Source organism: Larimichthys crocea, chromosome XIV (genome assembly GCF_000972845.2).
Source record: "Larimichthys crocea isolate SSNF chromosome XIV, L_crocea_2.0, whole genome shotgun sequence".
NCBI classification, from domain to species: domain Eukaryota; kingdom Metazoa; phylum Chordata; class Actinopteri; family Sciaenidae; genus Larimichthys; species Larimichthys crocea.
In genome coordinates, this window is record NC_040024.1 from 9,665,229 (window position 1) to 9,686,671 (window position 21,443).

The 21,443-nt window shown below is 42.4% G+C and overlaps 1 protein-coding gene across 1 annotated transcript in view; it reads right to left on the bottom strand.

Moving 5' to 3' along the window:
• The window catches only part of dachb (dachshund b), a 94,130-nt gene extending 76,733 nt beyond the window's left edge, over nt 1–17,397 (bottom strand). Inside the window, exon 1 of the mRNA XM_027287737.1 lies at nt 16,220–17,397. Within this exon, the coding sequence (XP_027143538.1) occupies nt 16,220–16,872 (653 nt within the window). The 5' untranslated portion in view covers nt 16,873–17,397. The remainder of the gene's footprint in view (nt 1–16,219) is intronic.
• Nucleotides 17,398–21,443: the final 4,046 nt, after the last annotated feature.

Here is a 21,443-nt window from a genome sequence, read left to right on the forward strand (position 1 = left end):
TGAATGAGATATGTAGTGTAGAGCGCTTTGAGTGGTCGGAAGACTAGAAAGGCGCTATATAAGTACAGTCCATTTACCATTTAACAGCGACGGAGCCGTTCCACATGCAGTGTATTTTTTGGGGTTAGTTTTAGTCTTTAAAAATCAATGATAAAGAGTTCTACGATTATATGAATGGCCGAGTAATGGTTGAATTAATTTGGATCAATTTTAATCCATTAAATCTACATTTTAAACGGCTTCATGCTTTGGATTAACACTAGCTGAGCCTGCAAATCCTTCATTTGAAGGAATTCCTGATTTTAAAAATATATATTTTTTAATTGAATAGATGAAAAGATCAATTCCTTTGTAAGAAAGCAGGAAAAAAGGCCAATTTAGGCTTAAAAAACAAATTTACTAAACCACAGTTTTAGGATATAAACTGCCCATGGTCGTAATTAAGAGCTCAGTTAATGAATGAACAGTGAGTTGGTCTTTATGTGTGACTGCTCTGTATTTCACTGAGCTTTCATGTTACAGTATGTGGTTTTATTGGTTTGACTGTGCTTTTATGTCAGGTTGCAGTAGACCTATGTGATTTTACTGGCTGGAGCTGCAGTTTAATTTTACTTTATTATAATCCTGCAGGCTATTCACATGGTTTTCACGTGTATTGAGCTGGTAAACCAAATTCGTGTAGTGGACGTGGAACCCAAGGCTGGTATCATGTGGAAAGTAACATTTTTTTCGTTTATAGTCTGTATTTTACATTGTCTGGTGACTTTCCTGCCTGCTTTTATCCTAAGCAACCTACAAATAGGGAAACAATGAAGGTACAGTGCAACAAGGACATGTTAGTGCATCAATAAGTACTGTGACACTTGTAGAGGGGGATAGATTTATCACGTCCAGTTGCTGGTAGTGTTGGAGAGGAGGTCCTCTCTGAGGAGCTGGAGGTCTTCAGGAGGTTTTTGAAGGTAGAGAAAGATGCCCCTAATCTGTTAGGAACTGGTAGCCCCAACCCTAAACTTTTGGATGGCCCTAAATGTACAAGTGGCAGAGCCAGGCATCGTTCTTTGGAGGAGCGCAATGTCCATCCATTTTTGTTGTGCCTTAGCGAGGCCTTCCAGACGTCCCTCTCGCCCATGCATTTCAGCTTCTCCTGAGGGAACCCGGACTAGATGGACTAAATAGTCCCTCCAGTGAGTTCTGCGTCTTCCTTGGGGTCTCCTCCCAGTTGGACATGGCCATAATACCTCCAAAGGAAGGTGCCCAGGAAGCCCGAACCACCTCAGCTGGTTACTATCGACCCATGTCCTAACTCCTTACCCCTATCTCTGAGGTTGAGCCTGGCCACCCAGCGGAGGAAGATCACTTCGGCCACTTGTATCCACAATCTCTAGTGACCAGTTCATTTGGTCTTCTGGTGTTGGAAGGTCTACGGACTGAAAAATCGAGAGCGTCGCCCTCTGGTTCAGCTCCCTCTTCCCGAAAAAGGTTTGGTCCAACGTCTGCAATACTGTAGAAGCCGCAGCAATTCACCAGTCCATCTTGCATCTATTTTCCCACCACTCATGAACAAGACTCTGAGATACTTGAAGGGAGGAGCGCAACAGTCAGTCAGGAGGCCCTTTTGGGTTGATCGAAGACCAGGTGCACCGCCACGTTCTGGATCGTCTGAGAGGGTTTCACTTCATAGGTTTGGAGGCCTGTCAAGAGGACGTTACAGTAATCGAGGCGTGAGATGACCACAGCCTGTATCAGGAGCTGGGACAGTCTGATTTTTTTCATGTTGCGAAGTGGTGCAAACTGATGCAACATGAAGGTAAGTTGGTCATCGATCATGATTCCTAAGTTTCTCTGGGAGTCAATTTTGATGTTAATCTTTACCTTTTTTTTCCAGGAAAACCTTGTGACAATACTCCGTGCACCCATCCCTTTATCTTTTTTTCGCCTCTCTACCTGTCCCTCTTTCTTTTAAAAAAGGTGTGGAGTGTATGCAATGATTTATTGGTGACACCAATATGTCAAACACAGTGAGGAGGGAGAAAGAAAAGGAGGTGAAGAAAGAGAGAGAGAGAGACAGAAAACAGATAGAAGCAGGGGAGGAGGAGAGAATAGAAAAGAAAGAACGCAAACAGAAATAGAAAAAGTGGGAGAAAAGGAAGCAAAAGACAAAAAGATGTTGTGCAAACTAAGACCGATTCAACAGTTACAGTGACGAGAGCATGAACACCCACCACACACACACTTTAACACACACATACAGAGCGGTGGAGGTTTTTTTTTTTTTCTGACAGCGAAGCATGTATTGTTGCATTGTTTCCTTTGAGTAGAAAATTACAGTGGACCGGATCGCTTCAATGACAAGCTATCAAAACGACAGCGAGTCTGCCTGCACACACACACAGACAAACACAAAGCATGCGGTAGGCTATCACATATATACACGAGTTAACATGCAAACACATTTTACACACACACAAATGTAGCATGCTGCGACTGAGTGACAAGCTCATAGCGGCAAAAACAATGTTTTCACATATTCACGATAGGACTTCTCTCCCCGCTGCTGGAGCTGCGAACTGAGCAAACAAAAGACGTGTTTAGTGGTTAAAAGACAAAATCCTTCAGATGCTAATGTACAGGTGAGTTTTACTCAGGTGTTTTAAAAGCAACGCTGTGCAGAAATGTGTAATCCCAACCAGGACAGCGTGTATTTGTTCTGATTATATCACTTGACATCAAAATCTAGCAAGTCGACAACTTTGCAACACAAGACATAGAAGCCAGATAATACTACTTGATAGTCCAACAGCAAGACCCAGCTCAGCGTCTGTCATTAAGGCTTTTATTTCACCAAGCTCTCACCAGCCACTAAATTTACTCAGATTTACTCTTGCCTGCTTGCCCAGCTCCTGTTCTGGCACAACACTGGCTCCACTACCCATTAGCATTCGCCGAAAAACCTTTGTTGCTTTTATAGCTGCACTACGTCTACAACAGTTTAAGCCAAGATATTGTTCTTTTTAGGGAATCCGTTCACACTTGAATTTGAAAACATCAATACGCTATAGGAGGACAATTTACTGGTTTGTAGGCACCTCATCAACAGCGCTTTAGTATTGAGTTGTCGCTGTAACACAAACATGATCATCACTGAAGGAAACACCTACATTTTCCATGAAAAGCTCCTAGATTTCTTCAGGACGGAGCTAAAGCTTTAAGCAGTTCAACAACGTTTAGAACGACGATCACCAAACTTTTTGTACTACTGCGTCAATATTTCTTTAACATTCTATGTGGTTGTGGTTGAAATATATATACAATTTTGTGTTTTATGCCACAAGTGTGTCTTCACAATACGCATTTGAAAAGTTAATTCTGTGAAATAATCCCAGAGGGACTCATAGTCATAGTTGTGGTAACAGTGTGGCTCCGCTGATGTGTTTTTAATAGTTTCTGGACAACAATGGAGTTCCAGAGGAACCCAATATATCGAGCATTGGATACACACAACACTTGTTAGTACGATTCATTGTTGGCTTTGATCCTTTCATGGGATTTGCTGTTTGAAAATATACAGTATCACCAGATTTGATCCAGCCCAGAAGGAACTGATTTCGCGGTTTGCAGGTCGAAAAAAATCTTTACATCCGGTGAAAACCGAGCTACGTTTAAATCGAAAACTTATTTGGACTTTAACTACTTCAAATACTGTCGGGTGGTTTAATCTAGAGCAATGAGTCATGGTCAATAAGATATAGACATATGTTTGTATAGTTTTCAGCTTTCGAACTGAGCATTTTCAAGCTGATCCAAGAGAGTTTTAAAGAGTTTATTTAGCTTAAGAAGAAATACTTCATCTTTCAGTTTACGGGAAGATTTCAACACCACCAAATGTAGATACACGATTTGCACTGGACAAGAACGGCATGACAAATGCAACAACGACATGTACAAATACAAATTGTATTTGTAAAATAACTCTGGACACTGGAGCTGTCGGCCAAATTTAGTGGAGTAAAAACTATAATATTTGCCTCTGAGATGTCGTGGTAGAAGAAATACTTGAGTAAATAAGTAAACTTTAACATTAAGTAAATATACTTTGAATGTTTTTAGATGTTTAGTTTGCATCAGTGGTAAAATGTAATGCATTATAAATCAAGTTTAGCACAGTTTTACTCTTCATATGTAGATTTCTTTAGTTTGAGCTCCTGTTCTGGCACGACACCGGTTCAACTCCCCATCATCATTCCCTGAAAACCTCCTCTTCTTCTTCCCAGTGGTTCTGAGTTCATAGTCCGGGGCAGCCCAGCTTACAAACTGAAGGAGTTGATGCCAGAAAACATTTTCTCCATAAAATACGACCCAGTTTCACCAAAAATCAGTGAAATTGTTGGTTGTTGTGTGACTTAAAGAGCCGTAAAGGGTTACGTACTTCTCATGTGTGGAGCACAAATAGAAGAAGTTGCACAATGTTGCTTTTATGGTTCTACTGTTCAGTCTTGTTTGGATTACTTTGGGTAAAATGCAAACCAACCAATGCATGAGTTGAACCCTCAGTTCTTTGGAAAATAGGCAAACTATGAAGATCTGACAACCAACAAAACCCAGACCGGAACATCTGAAAGAAATATTACAGCTCCAACGTGCCATCAGGCGCGGAGATGACCTCCTAATTAACAGTACAGTCTGCAGTGTGATTTAAAATCTGTTATTTTATAAAAGAGACTGTAGAAGACAGGTCCGTCCGAGTGGTTTTGTTCCCGCACACACATCTTTTCATATACTTAAACAAAAGAAGAAACAAAAAAATGAGTTTGGGAAGTCGGCCGAAGCGCTAACATATTTGTTTGTTCACACACACTCTTTTTTCCAAACACACACACACACACACTCCCACGCCGGTCGAATGATGAGAACTTGTTCCTCCATAAACCTCTCAGTCAGTTTAACCACTGTTATTATTCTAATCATGATGACATGTTTTTAAATGGATTATTATACGTTTTCATTAATAACACGCTGTCTTGGGAAGGAGTTTTGACGCGCAGGGTGGCGGTGACGAGGACACACACACACACACACACACACTAATAAAACACTAAAAAACACACACACATAAATCTATAAAAACAGAAAAAAAAGTGCAATAAAAAAAAAACGAGTTTTAAGTTTTTAAGAAAACACACTCGCATGCTCGTGACATGTTTTCACTGCTAATTACAAATTACACCGAGTCAAAGTTTTTCTTAATGACACGTTGTCTGATAAAGTTTCCGTATGACGAGGACGCTGGTGGGCGACACACACACACACACACACACACAAATATGCATGTATGCACTTGTCATGTTTTTTAATTGATTTCAGCTATAATTATTTCTGTAATAACACACACACACACACACACACACACACACACACACGTCGTGATTGATAATTACATTTTTCTTCCTGTTTTTATTAATAACATGTTGTCTGTAGCACACACACACACACACACACACACACACACACATCACCTGTCATCCACCCCGCTGCCCTCTCTTTACCCTCGCTCAGCTCCTCCTTTTTGTTCTCCTTTCATCTCCTCCTTCGCCTCTGACCTCCTCCCTCCCTCGCTCGCTCCCTCGCTCTCTCTTTCTTTGATATCGCAGTTTGCGGATGCCGCTCGCTCGAAACTGTAAATCTGTCGGTTGCTTCTCTTTTTTTAGTCTCTAACACACACACACACACACACACGAACACACACACACACCTCTGACAAGCTGTCACAATAAATAGAGAGATAAGACCAGGTGGAAGAAGAAGGAGAAGAGAGAGGGAGGAAAGGAGGGAGGAGTAAAGTGACAATGAGAGTGAATGAAAAGGAGGGAGAAGAAAAAATAAGAGAGGAGCGGTCCATAAAGAGAGAAAGGAGGTGAAGAAGGAGGGGGAAAAAATGGGGAGGGGATGAACAGATGGAGCTAAAATATGGAGGAGAGGATGAACACAAGAGAAGGGGAGAAGAGGAAAAAGGAGGTGAATGAGGAGGTGAATAAAAGGATGATATCAAGGAAAAGAAGGGAGGAGGAAAGGAAACAAGTAGAGAAGAGAACAAGAGAGGAGAGGATGAACAGATGGAGCAAAAGGTGGAAGAGGAGGAAGGAAAGGAGGAGAGAAAATAAAGTGGAGAGAGGTGGAATGAAGGGAGAGGATGGAAGAAAGGAAAGGAAACAAGGAGAGGATGAACAGATGGACCAAAAGGTGGAAAGAACGAAAGTGATGAAGAAAGATAGGAGGAGGGAGGAGAGGGTAAAGAAAGAGGGAGGAGGAAAAGACAAGAAAGAAGGGGAAGCAAGAGAGGAGGAGAAAAAAGGAAAGAAAAGGGGAGTAAAATGAGCGCAAAGGGGAAAAAAGAGGAAAGGAAACAAGGAGATGAGATGGAAAGATGAACAGATGGAGCAAAAGAAAGAAAGAAAGAGAGGAGAAGGGAAAAATAAGGAGGAGAAAAGAGGAGAGGATGAACAGATGGACAGAAATATGGAAGAGGAGGAGGAGGAGGAGGAAAAAAAGAAACATGAGCACAGGATGAGGAGACATAAAATAAAAGGAGGAGGTGAAGGGAGGAGTCGAGGACAGAGATGTGACGGAGGGAGGGAGGTGGGATGGAGAGATTACCTGGTGAACGAGAGGAAAAGCTGTTGTGACACTCCCTAATGCGATTTCTAAACCAATCTGCTAAGTGCACCGAGGAGACGCTGTGTGTTTAAAAGTGTGTGTGTGCGTTCACAGGCTTCAAATAATCTTGTTGCAGACAACACCCTCCACCTCCTCCTCCACCTCCACCTCCACCTCCTCCTCCATCACTTCAGGTACGTCCACACAAAGACAGCTAAATATGAAAATGCATCTCCCTCGTCTCAGTTTGACCCATCCCGTCCACGCGTAGACGACGTTTCGTCACCGCAAACGCCTCCGCAAACGTCTCCGCAACTCCGTAACAAAGTTATTATATATGATATATGATCCAGTTTGAGCAAAGAAAAGAAATCCTTGAATAAAGTTATACTTTTGCCTATGTTATAATAACATAACGTAGGCTGGCATAGTTTGTTCAAATAACCAACAGTTAGCAACAGTTTTAAAAACATTCAGTTTGGATATAAACCAGACCAGATTCAAACGCAACCGCCGAGACGTTTACGTTACAACGTTATATTTTCTACAGAATATATTTGCTTGTTTTCCTCTTTAACGTCAGATTCCGTTATCAGCAGTTAAGTAGCCTTTAGCTTTTTTAGCAAGTACTAAAATATAATCCAGTTTCATCATAAAAAAAAAATGTATTTACGATATCATATCGTAGGCTGGCACAGTTTGTTCAACTACACAGCTAACCAACAGTTAGTTAGCAATTAGCTAAGTTAGTTAAGATATAAACTCTGTAAATTAGAGTTGAAGCAGAGCCACACATCGGAGGACATCGGAGGGAGAACAAGCCAATATATTCTGTAGAAAATATAAAGTAATTTAACGTAAACGTCTCCGTGGTTGTTGCGTTCAAACCCGGTCTGGTCTACTAAAGACAGATTCCGTTAGCAGCAGTTAATTAGCCTTTAGCTTCTTTAGCGAGTAGTAAAATATGATCCAGTTTCAGCATAAAAAAATTATAAATCACTAAATAAAGTTATACTGTATTTATGATATCATAACGTAGACTGGCACAGTTTGTTCAACTACACAGCTAAGCAACAGTTAAGAAACTGTAACACTATAATGTAACGTAACCATCTCTGCGGTTACGGAGACTGCTAACATTAGATTCCGTTAGCAGCAGTTAATTAGCCTTTAGCTTCTTTAGTGAGTAGTAAAATATATGATCCAGTTTCAGCATAAAAAAATAAATAAATCACTAAATAAAGTTATACTGTATTTATGATATCATAACGCAGACTGGCACAGCTAACCAACAGTTAAGAAAATATAACGTTGTAATGTAACGTAACCGTCCGCGGTTTCTGCTAACGTCAGATTCCGTTAGCAGCAATTAATTAGCCGTTAGCCATAAAGCTGAGGCTATCTGTCAATCAGGAAACTTTGTAAAATCAAATATATTCAGTATGAAATATGATCCAGTTTCGCCAAATTCACTGAATAAAGTATATATATACAGTGGTCCCTCGTTTATCGCGGGGGATGTGTTCTAAAAATAACCCGCAATAAACGAAATCCGCAAAGTGAGTTTTACAATTATTATACATGTTTTAAGGCCGTAAAGCCCCTAACCACACACTTTTATACACCTTTTTACACGCATTTTGTACAGTACTCCCTTAGTTAATCAGGACGCAGAACACAATGCGCGTTCATACTGTACAGTACGCTGTAAAAAAAAAAAACAGCATGCAAACATTACACAAAAAAATTCTGCGAAACAGCGAGTCCGCGAAAAGTGAACCGCGATATAGCGAGGGACCACTGTGATATATATATATATATATATATATATATATATATATCTCTATTATATCTATATCTATATATGAAAACACGGTAATCAGTGAGGCCCGGCCATAGATGTAGCATGTAGCAACCCTCATGATCACTCGTATACTGTATCAAACAGGGAGATACTAGTGTACGGGTGACGTATATAGAGCCAGACGTGGTCGTATTTTATTTTTTTTGGACATCAACTGCGACTTTAGGTTTAGTCGGGGGTCAGTGTGAACGTAGAAATCACGCTTCATCCCACTCGTTGTCGACGTCTTCCACCTCCACCTCCACCACCACCTCCTCAGCCGCCTCCTTTCGGAGACTCTGAAAAGTTGGAGACTGAAACAGCCTTTGTGAAACATTATCTATTTCCCAACACACACACACACACACACACACACGTTGACCTGCCTCTCCCCTCTCGCTGTTTTGTTCAGTCCGCACCCTCACACACACACACACACACACACACACACACAGGGGGAGAGGATCAGTTCTTTTCCGTGGTGACAGAGGGTCATATTTCTTGCTTTGATCTTCACCTCCCTCACTCTCTCGCTCTGTTTTCATCCAGAAAGGGAGAGAGAGCATCTTTCCCTCTATGTCTCTCGCCCCGGTTGCTTGGTAGGTTGGTAAGTGAAGCGTGAAACCGCCTCCTCTGCCCATGAGACACACACACACAAGCAACACACAGCCACCATCGAGTCGCTGGAAAGAAAATGTAATAAAAATTACAAACTGTACACAGGATGTGAGGAACCTACTCATTTTACACGTTAGTCATAATAGATGCATCGGCCGGTTATTGTGCATAACTGCACGGGCTGGAGTACATTATCGTGGTTATATATAAATAACAGCCAGCAATCAAAACAGAAGTCAACTTTGTGTTTTAAAATGGGATACATCATTCAAGAGCCGTAGACAAACACTGCTTGCGTCAGAGCGGTGCAGTTACATGAAAATAATGCACAGCCCTCCAGCTACGACTGTACATTATGATGATATATATATCACGAGATGACAGATGAGAAACGTCTATCGCGTGTAATCAGAACTGAACTTTATTCTTCTTTCTTCCTCTCAAATTGATATCGCTACGAGCTACTATCCAGTGAACACAGCCGGACTAAACACAACCTCACAAACCAGTTGTTGCCAGTCGAGAGAAATACAGTAGCCTACCGAGGTGGTTTTCTTGCCGGGTTTTGCTCTTGGCATCCTTGGTTTATCTACACCAGTGGTCCCCAACCTTTTTTTGGATCGGTTTCGTGTTATGATACGTATCAATTAAAATGATACGACATAACAACAAATATAAAGTGCATTAAAAAAATACAACTCGCATTACGATGAATTAGTGCGAGCCCTGAGCTCGTTTCTCTTTCTCGGTAACGGGAGATAACGACAGCCGATGTGTCCGGTCTACTCCGTAATATCTCCATTGACGTTTTGGTTTTTATAAATTTTTACGTTAGCTTGTAAGCTTTGTTTTGGGGTAACGTATCACGTGACCGTCATGAATAAAACATCTTTCAGACTCTGATAATCAATAAAAAATGTTTTTAATTCATTCTTTCTGTGTGGCCTCGTAGCAAAAAACCTACGGATACGGGTAACACCTGAAGTGTGTTCCTTAGATCCAGTCTACTCCATAATTACTTGTTTTGCGGTAACGTATCACGTGACCATCACAAGTCTTTGACATGTGTCAAGAAGCACAGATGTACAGTCAGTTTTCAAAATAAAACATCTTTCAGACTCTGATAATAATTTTTTTTTAAATTCATTCTTCCTATGTGGCTCAGTAGCAAATGACCTACGGATACGGGAAACACCTGAAGTGTGTTTCTTAGATCCAGTCTACTCCGTAATTACTCTTTTTTGCGGTAACGTATCACGTGACCGTCAAGAGGCACTGACGGACGTATCCGGTCATTTTTAAAAAAAATAAAACAACTCTAATCGCTACTTCAACCGGGAAAGTCTATAAATCACTATCGGTACTGTAACGTTATTCCCGGTTTTTGTTGGTCTGGCAGATTCCGTTAGCAGCAGTTAGCTACGTTAGCAAGTCATCAACAACTTTTTATAGCTAATGAGGAAATAAACTCAAAAATATCATCAACTTTTTATAGCTAATGAGGAAATAAACTCAAAAATATCATGAATACCTAGAAAAATTCGTTTTTTTGTCATTGTTGGTCCAGAAACTGGAGTGTAGGTGACATATGTGACGTCTAACTAAACACCGATCACGACATCACTGATCAATAATGATAAATAGCGTTTACAGACGCCGTCTGATTGGTCACCGTGTGGCTTTTTTAAACGCACACTGCAGCGAGGTGACCTCAGCTCCCCGCCAGCCAACACTTTAACCTTTATCAATTAACCAGCAGCACAAAGCGGCGCTGAAACCAGACACACACACAACACACACACACAACACACAGAAAACCAGCAAAACAAACACTAACAAGAAACAATACACACAAATATCACACAAGAACAACACACGCGAATATGAACGCCACCACACACACAGATGTAACCTGACCCAGTGTGACAACTGATAGCTCTGTTTGTGCTTGCTAGACAATCACACACACACACACACACACACACACTCCTCAGCCAGAAGGCAAAACAACTGACCGTGTGTGTGTGTGTGCGAGTGTGTGTGTTTTACAAACCACTGTGCTCCATTAAAAGAACTTAATGCCCCATGCAAAGAATGAAAAACACCAAATTGATGAAAGGAGTTCATGCTGAGTGTGTGTGGACGTTATTCTGCGAGTGTGTGTGTGTGTGTGTGTGTGAAGCCGCAATGCTTCACAAAAACAAAACGACTTTGCTCCCCCTGCGTTACAAACAATACGACCTCCATCATCAGTGTGTGAGTGTGTGTGAGTGTGTGTGGGCTCTAACAGCCTGTCCTGATAAGAAGAGCCCAGAATAACACTCCGACATCAGCAACCCTCCCTCCTGTCACTCACTATCGATTCCCCTTCACACACACACACACACAAACACACAACTAAGGAGGTGACAAAGAAGAGGGATAGATTCTCTCACCTCACCCAGATATTTGTTTTTTTTTTTGTTTTTAAATCGCGCAGACTAACTGAAATGTGACGAATTTATAGCATCCTACAAAATAAGAGCGTGCAAAAAGAAAATAATAAAAATATAATAAAAGTGAAACGACATTCAACGTCACAAATGAGTGAGCGGACACGCGACAAAAGGAGGGATAAAGAATTACAAACTTCGATGCAACTCTAGAAATAAAAGAAAATACTCTTTTGATGAAGACAAACAGGCCCCCTCGCAAACTTTTTACGTAGCGGATGTATGCGCGCTACGTGTTACCTGCATGATTACGGAGCAGGTGATACAAAAAATACAAAGTAATTCAAAGTATTTTCTTATAGTTTTGTCGGTGTTAAATGTTTCTGAATTCATTTATTTAATCCAAAAAATAATATTTCAGAAGATTCCTCCAGCGTCCTGGACGACCTGCACAGTTTCACACAGTATGACTGTAACCAGTTTTATATTTGATTTTGAATACGTGACCACATTTCTTAACAGGTTATTTCCATAGATAGTCCAAAACATGAATGTCGTACCCGTGATGTCACCCACAGGTTTCTGGCTCAAACAAACCACCTGTGACGGTGACCACCTGTCAATCAAAGCGTCCACGCTTGATTTCGTTTAGGATTTAGTGGCACCTAGTGACGAAGTTGCAGATTGCAACCAGATGAATACACTTTCCCACGCCTCACCCTCTACTTCCAAGCTTGTAACTCACATAAACACTCAAAATCTTACACACTGGACCTTTAATATAACCTGTACAGGTGAGTTGTATATAAATTCACCCTCAGTACAGTTGTCATGAACGGGGAAATTAGCTATAAAGACCAAAACTGTTTTTTGTACCAGGCTGTAAACATGTTTATTTCTGCTGTGAAGTTGGACATTTGAACATGGGGACTTATGGAGATTAACTTGTTCTGTCACCAGCCTTAAGCTGCTTTATCTTCTTTATTTTCCCCACAAATTTCACACAATCATTCATCCGCTTCTTGCCAAAACCTCCGAGATAAACCGAGCTGTAGACGTTCAAATCTCCTGCAGTGGTGCTTGCGATCTGAACTGCCACACCATCCTGGTATTTTTAAAAGCCCCGCAAGTCACAGAGTTGATGTCATCCCCTTTAAATAACTCATATTTAATTTTCCAACTTTAGCAGGATGTGTGGGAACTCAGTTCCACTTTTCTGTTTTGTTTTGTTTTTTAAACTAAGCGTCTAAACGAAATGAAAATATATGAACATGAGTTAACATGTGATGTATTATCCAGCACAATCAGCGCCGGAGGTGCAAGTGGATGGAAGTGGTCGTTGCTTTTTTTATGGTTGCCGAGAAGACGAAGTATGCAGAATCCCAGTGGGAGTTTTCTTTCTTTGTTTTTTTTTTTTTGAGCATTTAATTTTTCCTTTCTTTTCCCAGAGAGTAACGTTAAGAGAGAGAGAGTGGAGAGAGAGAGAGAGAGAGAGAGGCATTAGAGGAATGTCAATATGATTGGAGAGAGAGAGGAGTGTGTGTTCGCTGTGCGTTCGACAACAATAGCTCTCCAGCCGTGTTGTTTCATGCGCATTCACATGATCCATTATTACCCCTGACATGTACCGCTGTGTGCGAGTGTGAGAGACGACGGGGTGATTGAGACGAAGAGACAGAGGAGGGAAGGTGAAAGACGGAGAAGGAGGAGGGGGGGGCGAATAAAAGAAGAAGAAGACAATTAGAGCCCCGAGACAGAAATACACCTCTGATGAAGTAAAGAAACAGATAGGGCGGCGAGAGGAGGGTGAGGAAAGTGAGAGTGAGTGATGAAAGGAGGCAAAAATAGAGAAAGACAAACACAGAGAGAGAGAGAGAGAGAGAGAGACCCTGTTTACAAGACTGACTTCGATATGTGTGTGTGTGTGGTCAGCCAAAAAACAGAGGTCACGCTGCAACAATCCGGTGACTCCACGGCAACACAATACACTGTTAATAATTAGCTGATACCGAACAAACGGCCCATCTATCACTTCCATCTCGGCAAAATAAGGACGAGTCAAGGAGCTTTCCTAGACAAGTTGGACACTTTACTGTCCTCCTCTGTGGTTCTGTTTTTGTTGTTTTTGTTGTTTTTCGGACACGTAATCACCCCCATACGCCAAGATTTAGACTACGTAAACATTGTTTGTTTGTATTTTGACAAATTGGCAATTAACGCTTCCTTTTTACAATAATTTAAACATGTTTACTGTCCTCCTTTGTAGTTTCGTTGTTGTTTTTCGGACACGTAACCACTCCCATACCCCATACTAAGATTTGTATGGGATTGTAGATTTGTATGTAAACATGTGTAATGTTTGACTTTTTAGCCTTCTTTGTTTGTTTGTTTGTTTGTATTTTGCCAAATTGGCGATTAACACTTCCTTTTAACAATAATTTGTGAAGTTAAACATGTTTACCGTCCTCCTTTGTAGTTTTGTTGTTGTTTTCCAGGCCCATCATCACCTCCGTAAACTTTTTAAAACGTAAAATGTAAACATGTTTGATGTTTCTCTGCAGGCTACGACTTCGAAGCTTTTTTTGTTTTGTTTATATTTTGCCAAATTTACGTTTACAATAATTTACGTGAATAGCGAATTTACGTTTTTTTGTTGTTTTTCACGCCAATCATCACCTCCATGCTCTTCTTGTTTAAGTTTTCAAACTATGTAAACCTGTAAAATGTTAAAAGGTGACTTTCTCTGCAGGATGTAGCTTTTATTTTGTTTATATTTAACCCAATTAGGGCCACTTAAAGTGTGCAGAATTAACCACTGGCACTTCCTTTTTTACAATCATCTCCATGAACATGTTTATTGTCCACCATAACTGTAAGTTTTAATGTTTGATTGAGTGAGTTTCGACTCTTTTCGTTGTTTATATTTTGCAAAATTGTCGCCATTGAAAGTCTACCAATTAGCCATTGGCACATCCATGAAGTTCGTGGCGGTGTTGCTGTCATCACACTCATACTCTAAGATCTAAAACCAAACAAGTACGTTTGATATCGTGAGTTCGACAACTTTTTTTTGCCTTTTTTTTTGTTTATATTTCTGGCACCAGAATCAGATATTATTCCTTTTTTATAAACGTAGATACGACTGTCACTGGATTAATGTGATGCTGAAGAAAACTCCTGATTCTCAGGTTGTACAGAGCGTCTTTTCTTCTCGGATTTCTCTCAGATTTATGGATGTTCATCGAAGACGACGATGACATCCTCGGGAAGTGCAAGTCACACTGAATCTAAAAATACGGGCGTCGTGTTGGGGTGAAAAAACGCAACAGTCAGGCGAACGTCCAGTCTACAGCAGCTCTTCCCGGCCATGGTGCACCTGTCTCTCTCTCTCCTCTCCACGCCATCTTTGCCTCTCCCTCGTGGTTTGATCACCTCTGATGTGAGGGGCGACTCGTTTTGCATTCACACGTTTCACATGAATTTTAAGAGAAGCAGAAGGACAAAGGAAGGCTTGTTGCAAGCTTTAAAGTCAGCAAAGAAAGAAAGCAGCTCGTCGTCTTCGGCTCGATATGTTTTAAATATGAGTCGATCTCTCGTGACCTCTCCTGTCTTTCCGCTTCAACTTCAATGACGGCCGACGACGGCGGAAAGCGTCGCAGACTCACAGACCAAACATCCGCCGTGATTAGGGCACGTGTCGGCTGAGGTGCGATCCACTTACTGAACTCTGTGCTTTCATTTAAAATGAGAATTTTGTGCAGCCGGAACATTCAGGACGTCCAGTACAAATTAAAAGTTGCAACAAATTTGACGTTTCGGTGCAAAAGTTTAATTTGTGACTAAAAACGTGCTTTTATCTCTGTCTCAAAATCAAGTTTTCCGCTTCAGAGAAGTTGTTTTTGGTGTGTGTGTGTGTGTGTGTGTGTGTGTGTGTCGGCCCTCGATTAATCCGTTATAACGAGATGATCTGATTCAAAATGGTGGAGAAACCAAAACTTTTAATTTGAAAGGTCGGGTTAAGGGAAACAAGCAGGTGACAGGTACAGTAGCTCTTCACACACACACACACACACACACACACACACACACACACAGCTGTTACACACACACGATAAAATGTCTGTTTACACACAAACACACTGCATTTCTCCCACACACACACACACACACACACACACACACAGATATAAAGTCATGGATTATGAGTGTGAGAGCTGGAGTCAACAGAAGGTTGTTTGTTTTGCATTTGTTGTTTTAGTGAAACGAAAACACACAGACGGCAAACAAAGTAGTACAACATCTGTCCAGCCACACACACACACACACACACACACACACACACACATCATTTCCAACACCTGAACCCTGATAACAGAGCAGAAAATTGAATAAATGGTGGAAATATCTGCTTAAACAACACGTCACCAAACTGATTCATCACTGTGCATGAAGAAAATCTGATAAACATCCCAGGAAAGTGCAAAAATGCGCCATAAAGTTGCAGAATTTACTGATAATGTTGCAACTTTATTCTAAATTCTCTCCTAAAGCGTCACAGTCTGACTTTAAATGTGTTGCTGAGTGTCCCACACACTCCTGAACACTGTCAGAGGAGCTGGAGTTGCAGAAGAAGTCACTTTGAAAAGTTCTTTTAATGAGTGAGGAGCTCACTGACCTGGCGCTGGTGCAGTCCTGGTACAGCGTCTCGAAGTCTTTCCTGGAGATGAGCTTGCAGCGGTTCACGCCGGGCTGGATGGCACCGAGCCCCCGCAGGACGCGCACCTGCTCCACGGTGCACACCACCGGCGTGATGTCCAGCCTCTTCAGCTTGGTGTACACGGTGTGCAGCCCGCCCACCAGGTGCTTCAGGAAGAGGTCGAACACCTGCGGGAGGCAGATGAGCTCCTGGCCGTCCACGCTGAAGCTCGCCACCTTCACGCCGTGCACCTCCACCAGCTTGCACTCGCTGCAAAGACCCGGGCTGGATGAGGTTTGAGCCATGCCGGGAGAACCGGGGGTCAGGCCGGCTGTGCTCAGCGAGCCGAGTCCGCCGAGAGGTCCCAGAGAGGCGCCGCCGCCTCCGGACACAAGCGGAGCGGAGCCGCCGTTCCCCAAACCGGGGAGAAAGGCGCTGAGCATGCTGCTGGTGAGCCGCGGGGACGGGGACAGGGAGTGGGAGTGGGAGTGGGAGTTGGTGTGCGCCGGGCTGGAGGTGCCGGTCGAAGCGACCGAGGTGTGGAGCCCGTCCGGGGCCGTGCGGTAGAGCGCGGCCGAAGTTGGGGCGCCCGAACCCGGCGAGAGGAGCGGAGGGGAGCTGGGGAGCGACATGGAGGAGGAGGTGGTGTAAAGAGTGGAGAGTGGTGAAGGCGCACACACACACACACTCCTTCTATCTCCCCCTGTTCACACACACACTCACACACTTTCTTCTTTTTTCTCCCAGTTGGTGGAAACACTTTTCCCTCTTCCTCTTTAATTGTCCTCTCTTCTTTCCGTCCACTCTCTCTCTCTCTCTATCCACAGCGCGCTCTCACTCTCGTTATCCGTGCGTGGAAAGCGGACTGTCCGGTCTGTGCGTAAAAGCGACTGGATCAGACTCCAGGTCAGCCCCTTAGTCTCTGATCCCGCCTCCCTGACGCACGACTGACACCGGTCTGCACCAATCAGAGGCGACTTCTTGCAGGTTTAAGGAGGTGATTGGTGAATAAAGAGTGGGAGGAGTTTATTACACCCCATTGATGTGTGTGTGAGAGTGTGTGTGTGTGTGTGTGAGGGTATCGGTCAGATCGCTCGTTCTGCTGTTTCATAAACTTTCTCACGAGCTGCTTGATTTCCAAACGGGAAGTTTTTATTTTTCTTCTTCTTCATTTTTTTTTTTTTTTTTTTTTTTTTGGAGGCTCGTGCCCTTTTTACGCCATGTGTGCGCGCGTGCACGTGTACGCGTGGTGTGTGTGTGTGTGTGTGTGTGTGTGTGCGTGTGCGTCCAGCCGTCAGTGGCTCACATGCGAGCTCTGGTGGCGAGACGGACGCATGTTCAGATCATCAGGAGGAAGAAAGGATGTAAGGGAATGAGTAAAAGAACTTAATGACACAAAAGGAGAAGAAAGGGATTAAAAAAGAAAAGAGATCATCACCAGAGAGAATTAATTACTGCTGTGTGTGAGTGTGTGTGTGTGAGTGTGTGTGTTTAAACAGTGAAATGGGATTGAGTGGTGTGGATTACAGACGGACCGGGTTCTATAATCCCGTGTAATCTCATTACTCTGAGGAACCCTGACTGAATGAAAGAGACGACGAAGAAGAAGAAAAAGTTTTAAGGATTTAAATATGTGGAAATCTTGTTAGTTCGGCTCCAGGCCTCCTTTCTACGGAAGCCCTAAGAGGTCATACGAATGTTTTCTCGAGATCTCGAGTTGTTTTTGTCCGTCCGTCCATCTACTTATCCGGGGTCGGGTCATGGTGGCAGCAGGTTGCAGATACCAGCAACATCCCAGCTCCTCCTAAAGTTCCCAGGCTAGATGGGATGGGCCCACCAGCAGGTTCTGGGTCTGACCCGAGTCTCCTCCCAGTTGGTTGTGCCCTGAACACCTCCAAAGGTGATGCCTGAACCACCTGAGCTGGCTTCTTCTGAAGCAACATCACGTCGAAATCACCAAATTCTCACCAAAGACTAAAAGTCAGTCCCAGATTTACTCTTCTCCTGCCCGATTTTCTCTTCTTAGCTTCCTCCGTCAATGTCCTCTTCAGTCTGTCCATAGATGCTGTCAAGTCCATTGCCCAGCTCCTGTTCTGGCACGACACCGACTCCACTAGCCGTCCACATTTGCCCGAGAAAACCTTCTTCAGGGGTCCAAAACACCTGTGGTACAAACACACGCCATGTTATATGTTGTTTTACGAAACAAACTCCAACAATACTGGATCCTACAATTCCCACAATGCAACTCAACAGAGTCTCTCTCATCGTGTCTTCTCACCTGGCCAGCCTCCTCCTCTCCACGCTGCAGTCACCAGCCCCTCATCACCTAATCAGCTCCACAGTTTATACACCCTGTTTGCCAGATTGTCTATTATCCTCCAGCCTCGGCTATCCAGTTTGTTTTCCTGCATGACTTGCTGTGACACCTGTCTGGTCCTGACCTCCCGCTGAACCCTTTTCTGCCTAGAAGAACAAGTAAACTGTCTTTTGATCTCACCTGTCGTGTTTCTGCACTGAAACTGAGACTATCCAGGTGGATTCATGGATTAAACTCTGCTGTTGTGTCCTGGCTTTGTTTATTTCATGAATCCAGCTTCTAGATCTAAGAATCTAAGTCATAAAGAAGTTTAATTTGGTTTAAAGGAGAAAGAGAACGAGTAGTGGTTTAGAAACATAGACAGTGAATGAGACTGAGGAACAGCCGGTAAATCAGCTGAATATAAACTTATTTTCTGGTTACATTCAATAAAAACACACCTCCCACAACCCTACATCAGTATTTTGTAATGTTCTGCAGGTGAAATTAGCAGGACTGAACTGTCTTGATGCATTTATCTAGTTTGATCTGGTAGTTTGGGATGAGAAGAGGGTTTTTGGCAGAAGATTTTCTATCAGTGGTCGAAGAACTGAGGTGCTGGAAGATATTGGAAGACACCTGATCTGGGACGAAAACCAGAACTTGAAAGAACAAAAGTTACAATTTGTTACTAATTAGGGCTCGGTAACGATTCAAATTCCAAGAATCGATTCGATTCCGATTCTCAAGACTGAGAATCGATTATCATAATCCGATCCGATCTCGATTCGGGTTAGCGTTATTAAAACCATTTTTTTGGTCGCCTGAAGCCCTCGTTTTCCATTTTTCCCACGTTCATGAACGCATCATAGTCATTCCGACGGCCATTGAACGCACCTCGCGTGTGTGAGACGCCGTAGTGTCGTTTAAACACGGTGCACGCCTGTTTCAAATCAATGACGCGACTAGTGGGGTTAAAGTTCACGGGGGGAAAATGTATTAAAACTTTAACTTAATTAAATCAATCTTTGGATGTACAAATCGATCTTTAGGAATTAATATGCAAATCGATTCAGAATCGGAAAATCGATTTTTTCAACACAGGCCTATTACTAATCTCACTTTGCGTACTTGTGCAGTGTAGTTAGACAGATAAATATAGTCAGGTATCATCAGCATATATGAACAAAATAAAATGGTTCGGACCCATGCAACAATAAGTTTTTGGGTTCCAGACATGCAGTTGAAGCAAAATCCTTGATTTAATGTTTTATTTATAACTTTTAAAACTTTCTGAGCTTATAGAAGTCTTATTTTTTCATCTTCACATTAAAGCTGTTAGTATTTGATGCTTTTTTTGAATAGTTTTTGTACATAAATGCATCTCAATGCGCAACTGGATGGACGTTTATCTTCCTAAACACAAAAACATGCAAACATACAGTCCCGATGTTTCTACTATTTGTCATTTCCCAGCTGCAAGAGTATATTTTCCCTCTGGGGAGCATATGAATACAAATATAGGAGAGAAAGTACAAATGAAAGGGTAAAGGAGGAATGAGGGGTCAAGGAGGAAAGGTTGGCAACTGAAGAAGAGATAAAGGTGAGACAAAGTAAGAAAGAGGTGCAAACAACAGAGAGATAAAGAGAGAGAGTCAGAAACATGAGGGCAATAATTTGTCTCTCAGGACTAATAATGATCAGACTGAAGCTGGACTCTGAGAGAAAGACGGAGAGGGAGACAGAGAGAGATGAGGTCTTAGTGGAGGTGAATATCTCTCAGCGGGGTTATAATGACCGATATGAACTTGGAGTTGGACTTTGGGGTGTGGAGAGAGAGGAAGAGGAGGAAAGGTGAGCAGAGGAGGACGAGTAAGAAGAAGAAGAAAGAGGTGACGAGAGAGAGAGAGAGGACAAAAGTGGAAAAACTTGTCTGCAAAATGCTCTTCATCCCCCCGGAGACAGAGGCGGAGGAAGAGTACGATGTTTGACACAAAAGGCCATTTTGACGTTTTCAGCCCATTAAGTAACTCGACCCGCTACATGTCGTACTTTTCGTGTTTCTCTCTGCGGAGGGGAACAGAAGACCTGCCGTCACCACCACGCATGATGTCACACTGCTCTGGGCCAATCAGAAGCATGTTTGGAAACCAAAACAGCTCGGACGAAAAGTTGGTCCAGACTGAAATAGCCCAAAATGTTGGAGAAAACTCAACATCTCTTATTCACAGGTGATTATACTCGAATGAAAACATAGTTATGCATATATTATTCCTTCCTAAATCTTACACACTGGACTTTTAAGTTCGTAAACTGGATTGTGAAACTTTACTGTTAAGTCCAGTCAACTTTCCTTGAACATACATCATTGTCAAGTGACACTGTACATCCTGCAGCCACCCTGGGAGTTTCTCTTCACTGATGAATGACATTATTTCCCCTCCCTGCTGTCATTCATGCGGTTTTCAGGAGTGAAGGAGTGATAAAGATAAAGAGAGATGCTGTTCGGAGGAATGTTGGAAACAGAACAACAAAGATTTGAACGTTATGATTTACATTAACACGTTCAATGGCTACAATAAAAGCATCTCCCTGATGTATTTATCAAAATCAAGAGCGAGCGAGCCAAGTTTTGCTGGACTGTAAATGATCTATCGCTAAGATAGTTTGTCAGTAATTAATATTCTGGGGCCTAAAAATGATTGATCACTTCTAATGAGCACTGTCAGTGTGAGTGTTTTTTTTTTTGTCCACCAGTATGGTGCCATTGCTTTGTAACATTAACTGAATGAAAGGCTCACACACAAAGCTTGTTAGTCTAGTTTACATGTTGACTTGTTGGTATTTACCTGGATAAACTGTAGCTGCTGTTAGTTAATGCCAGGCTGCCCGGACTGTGAGCTC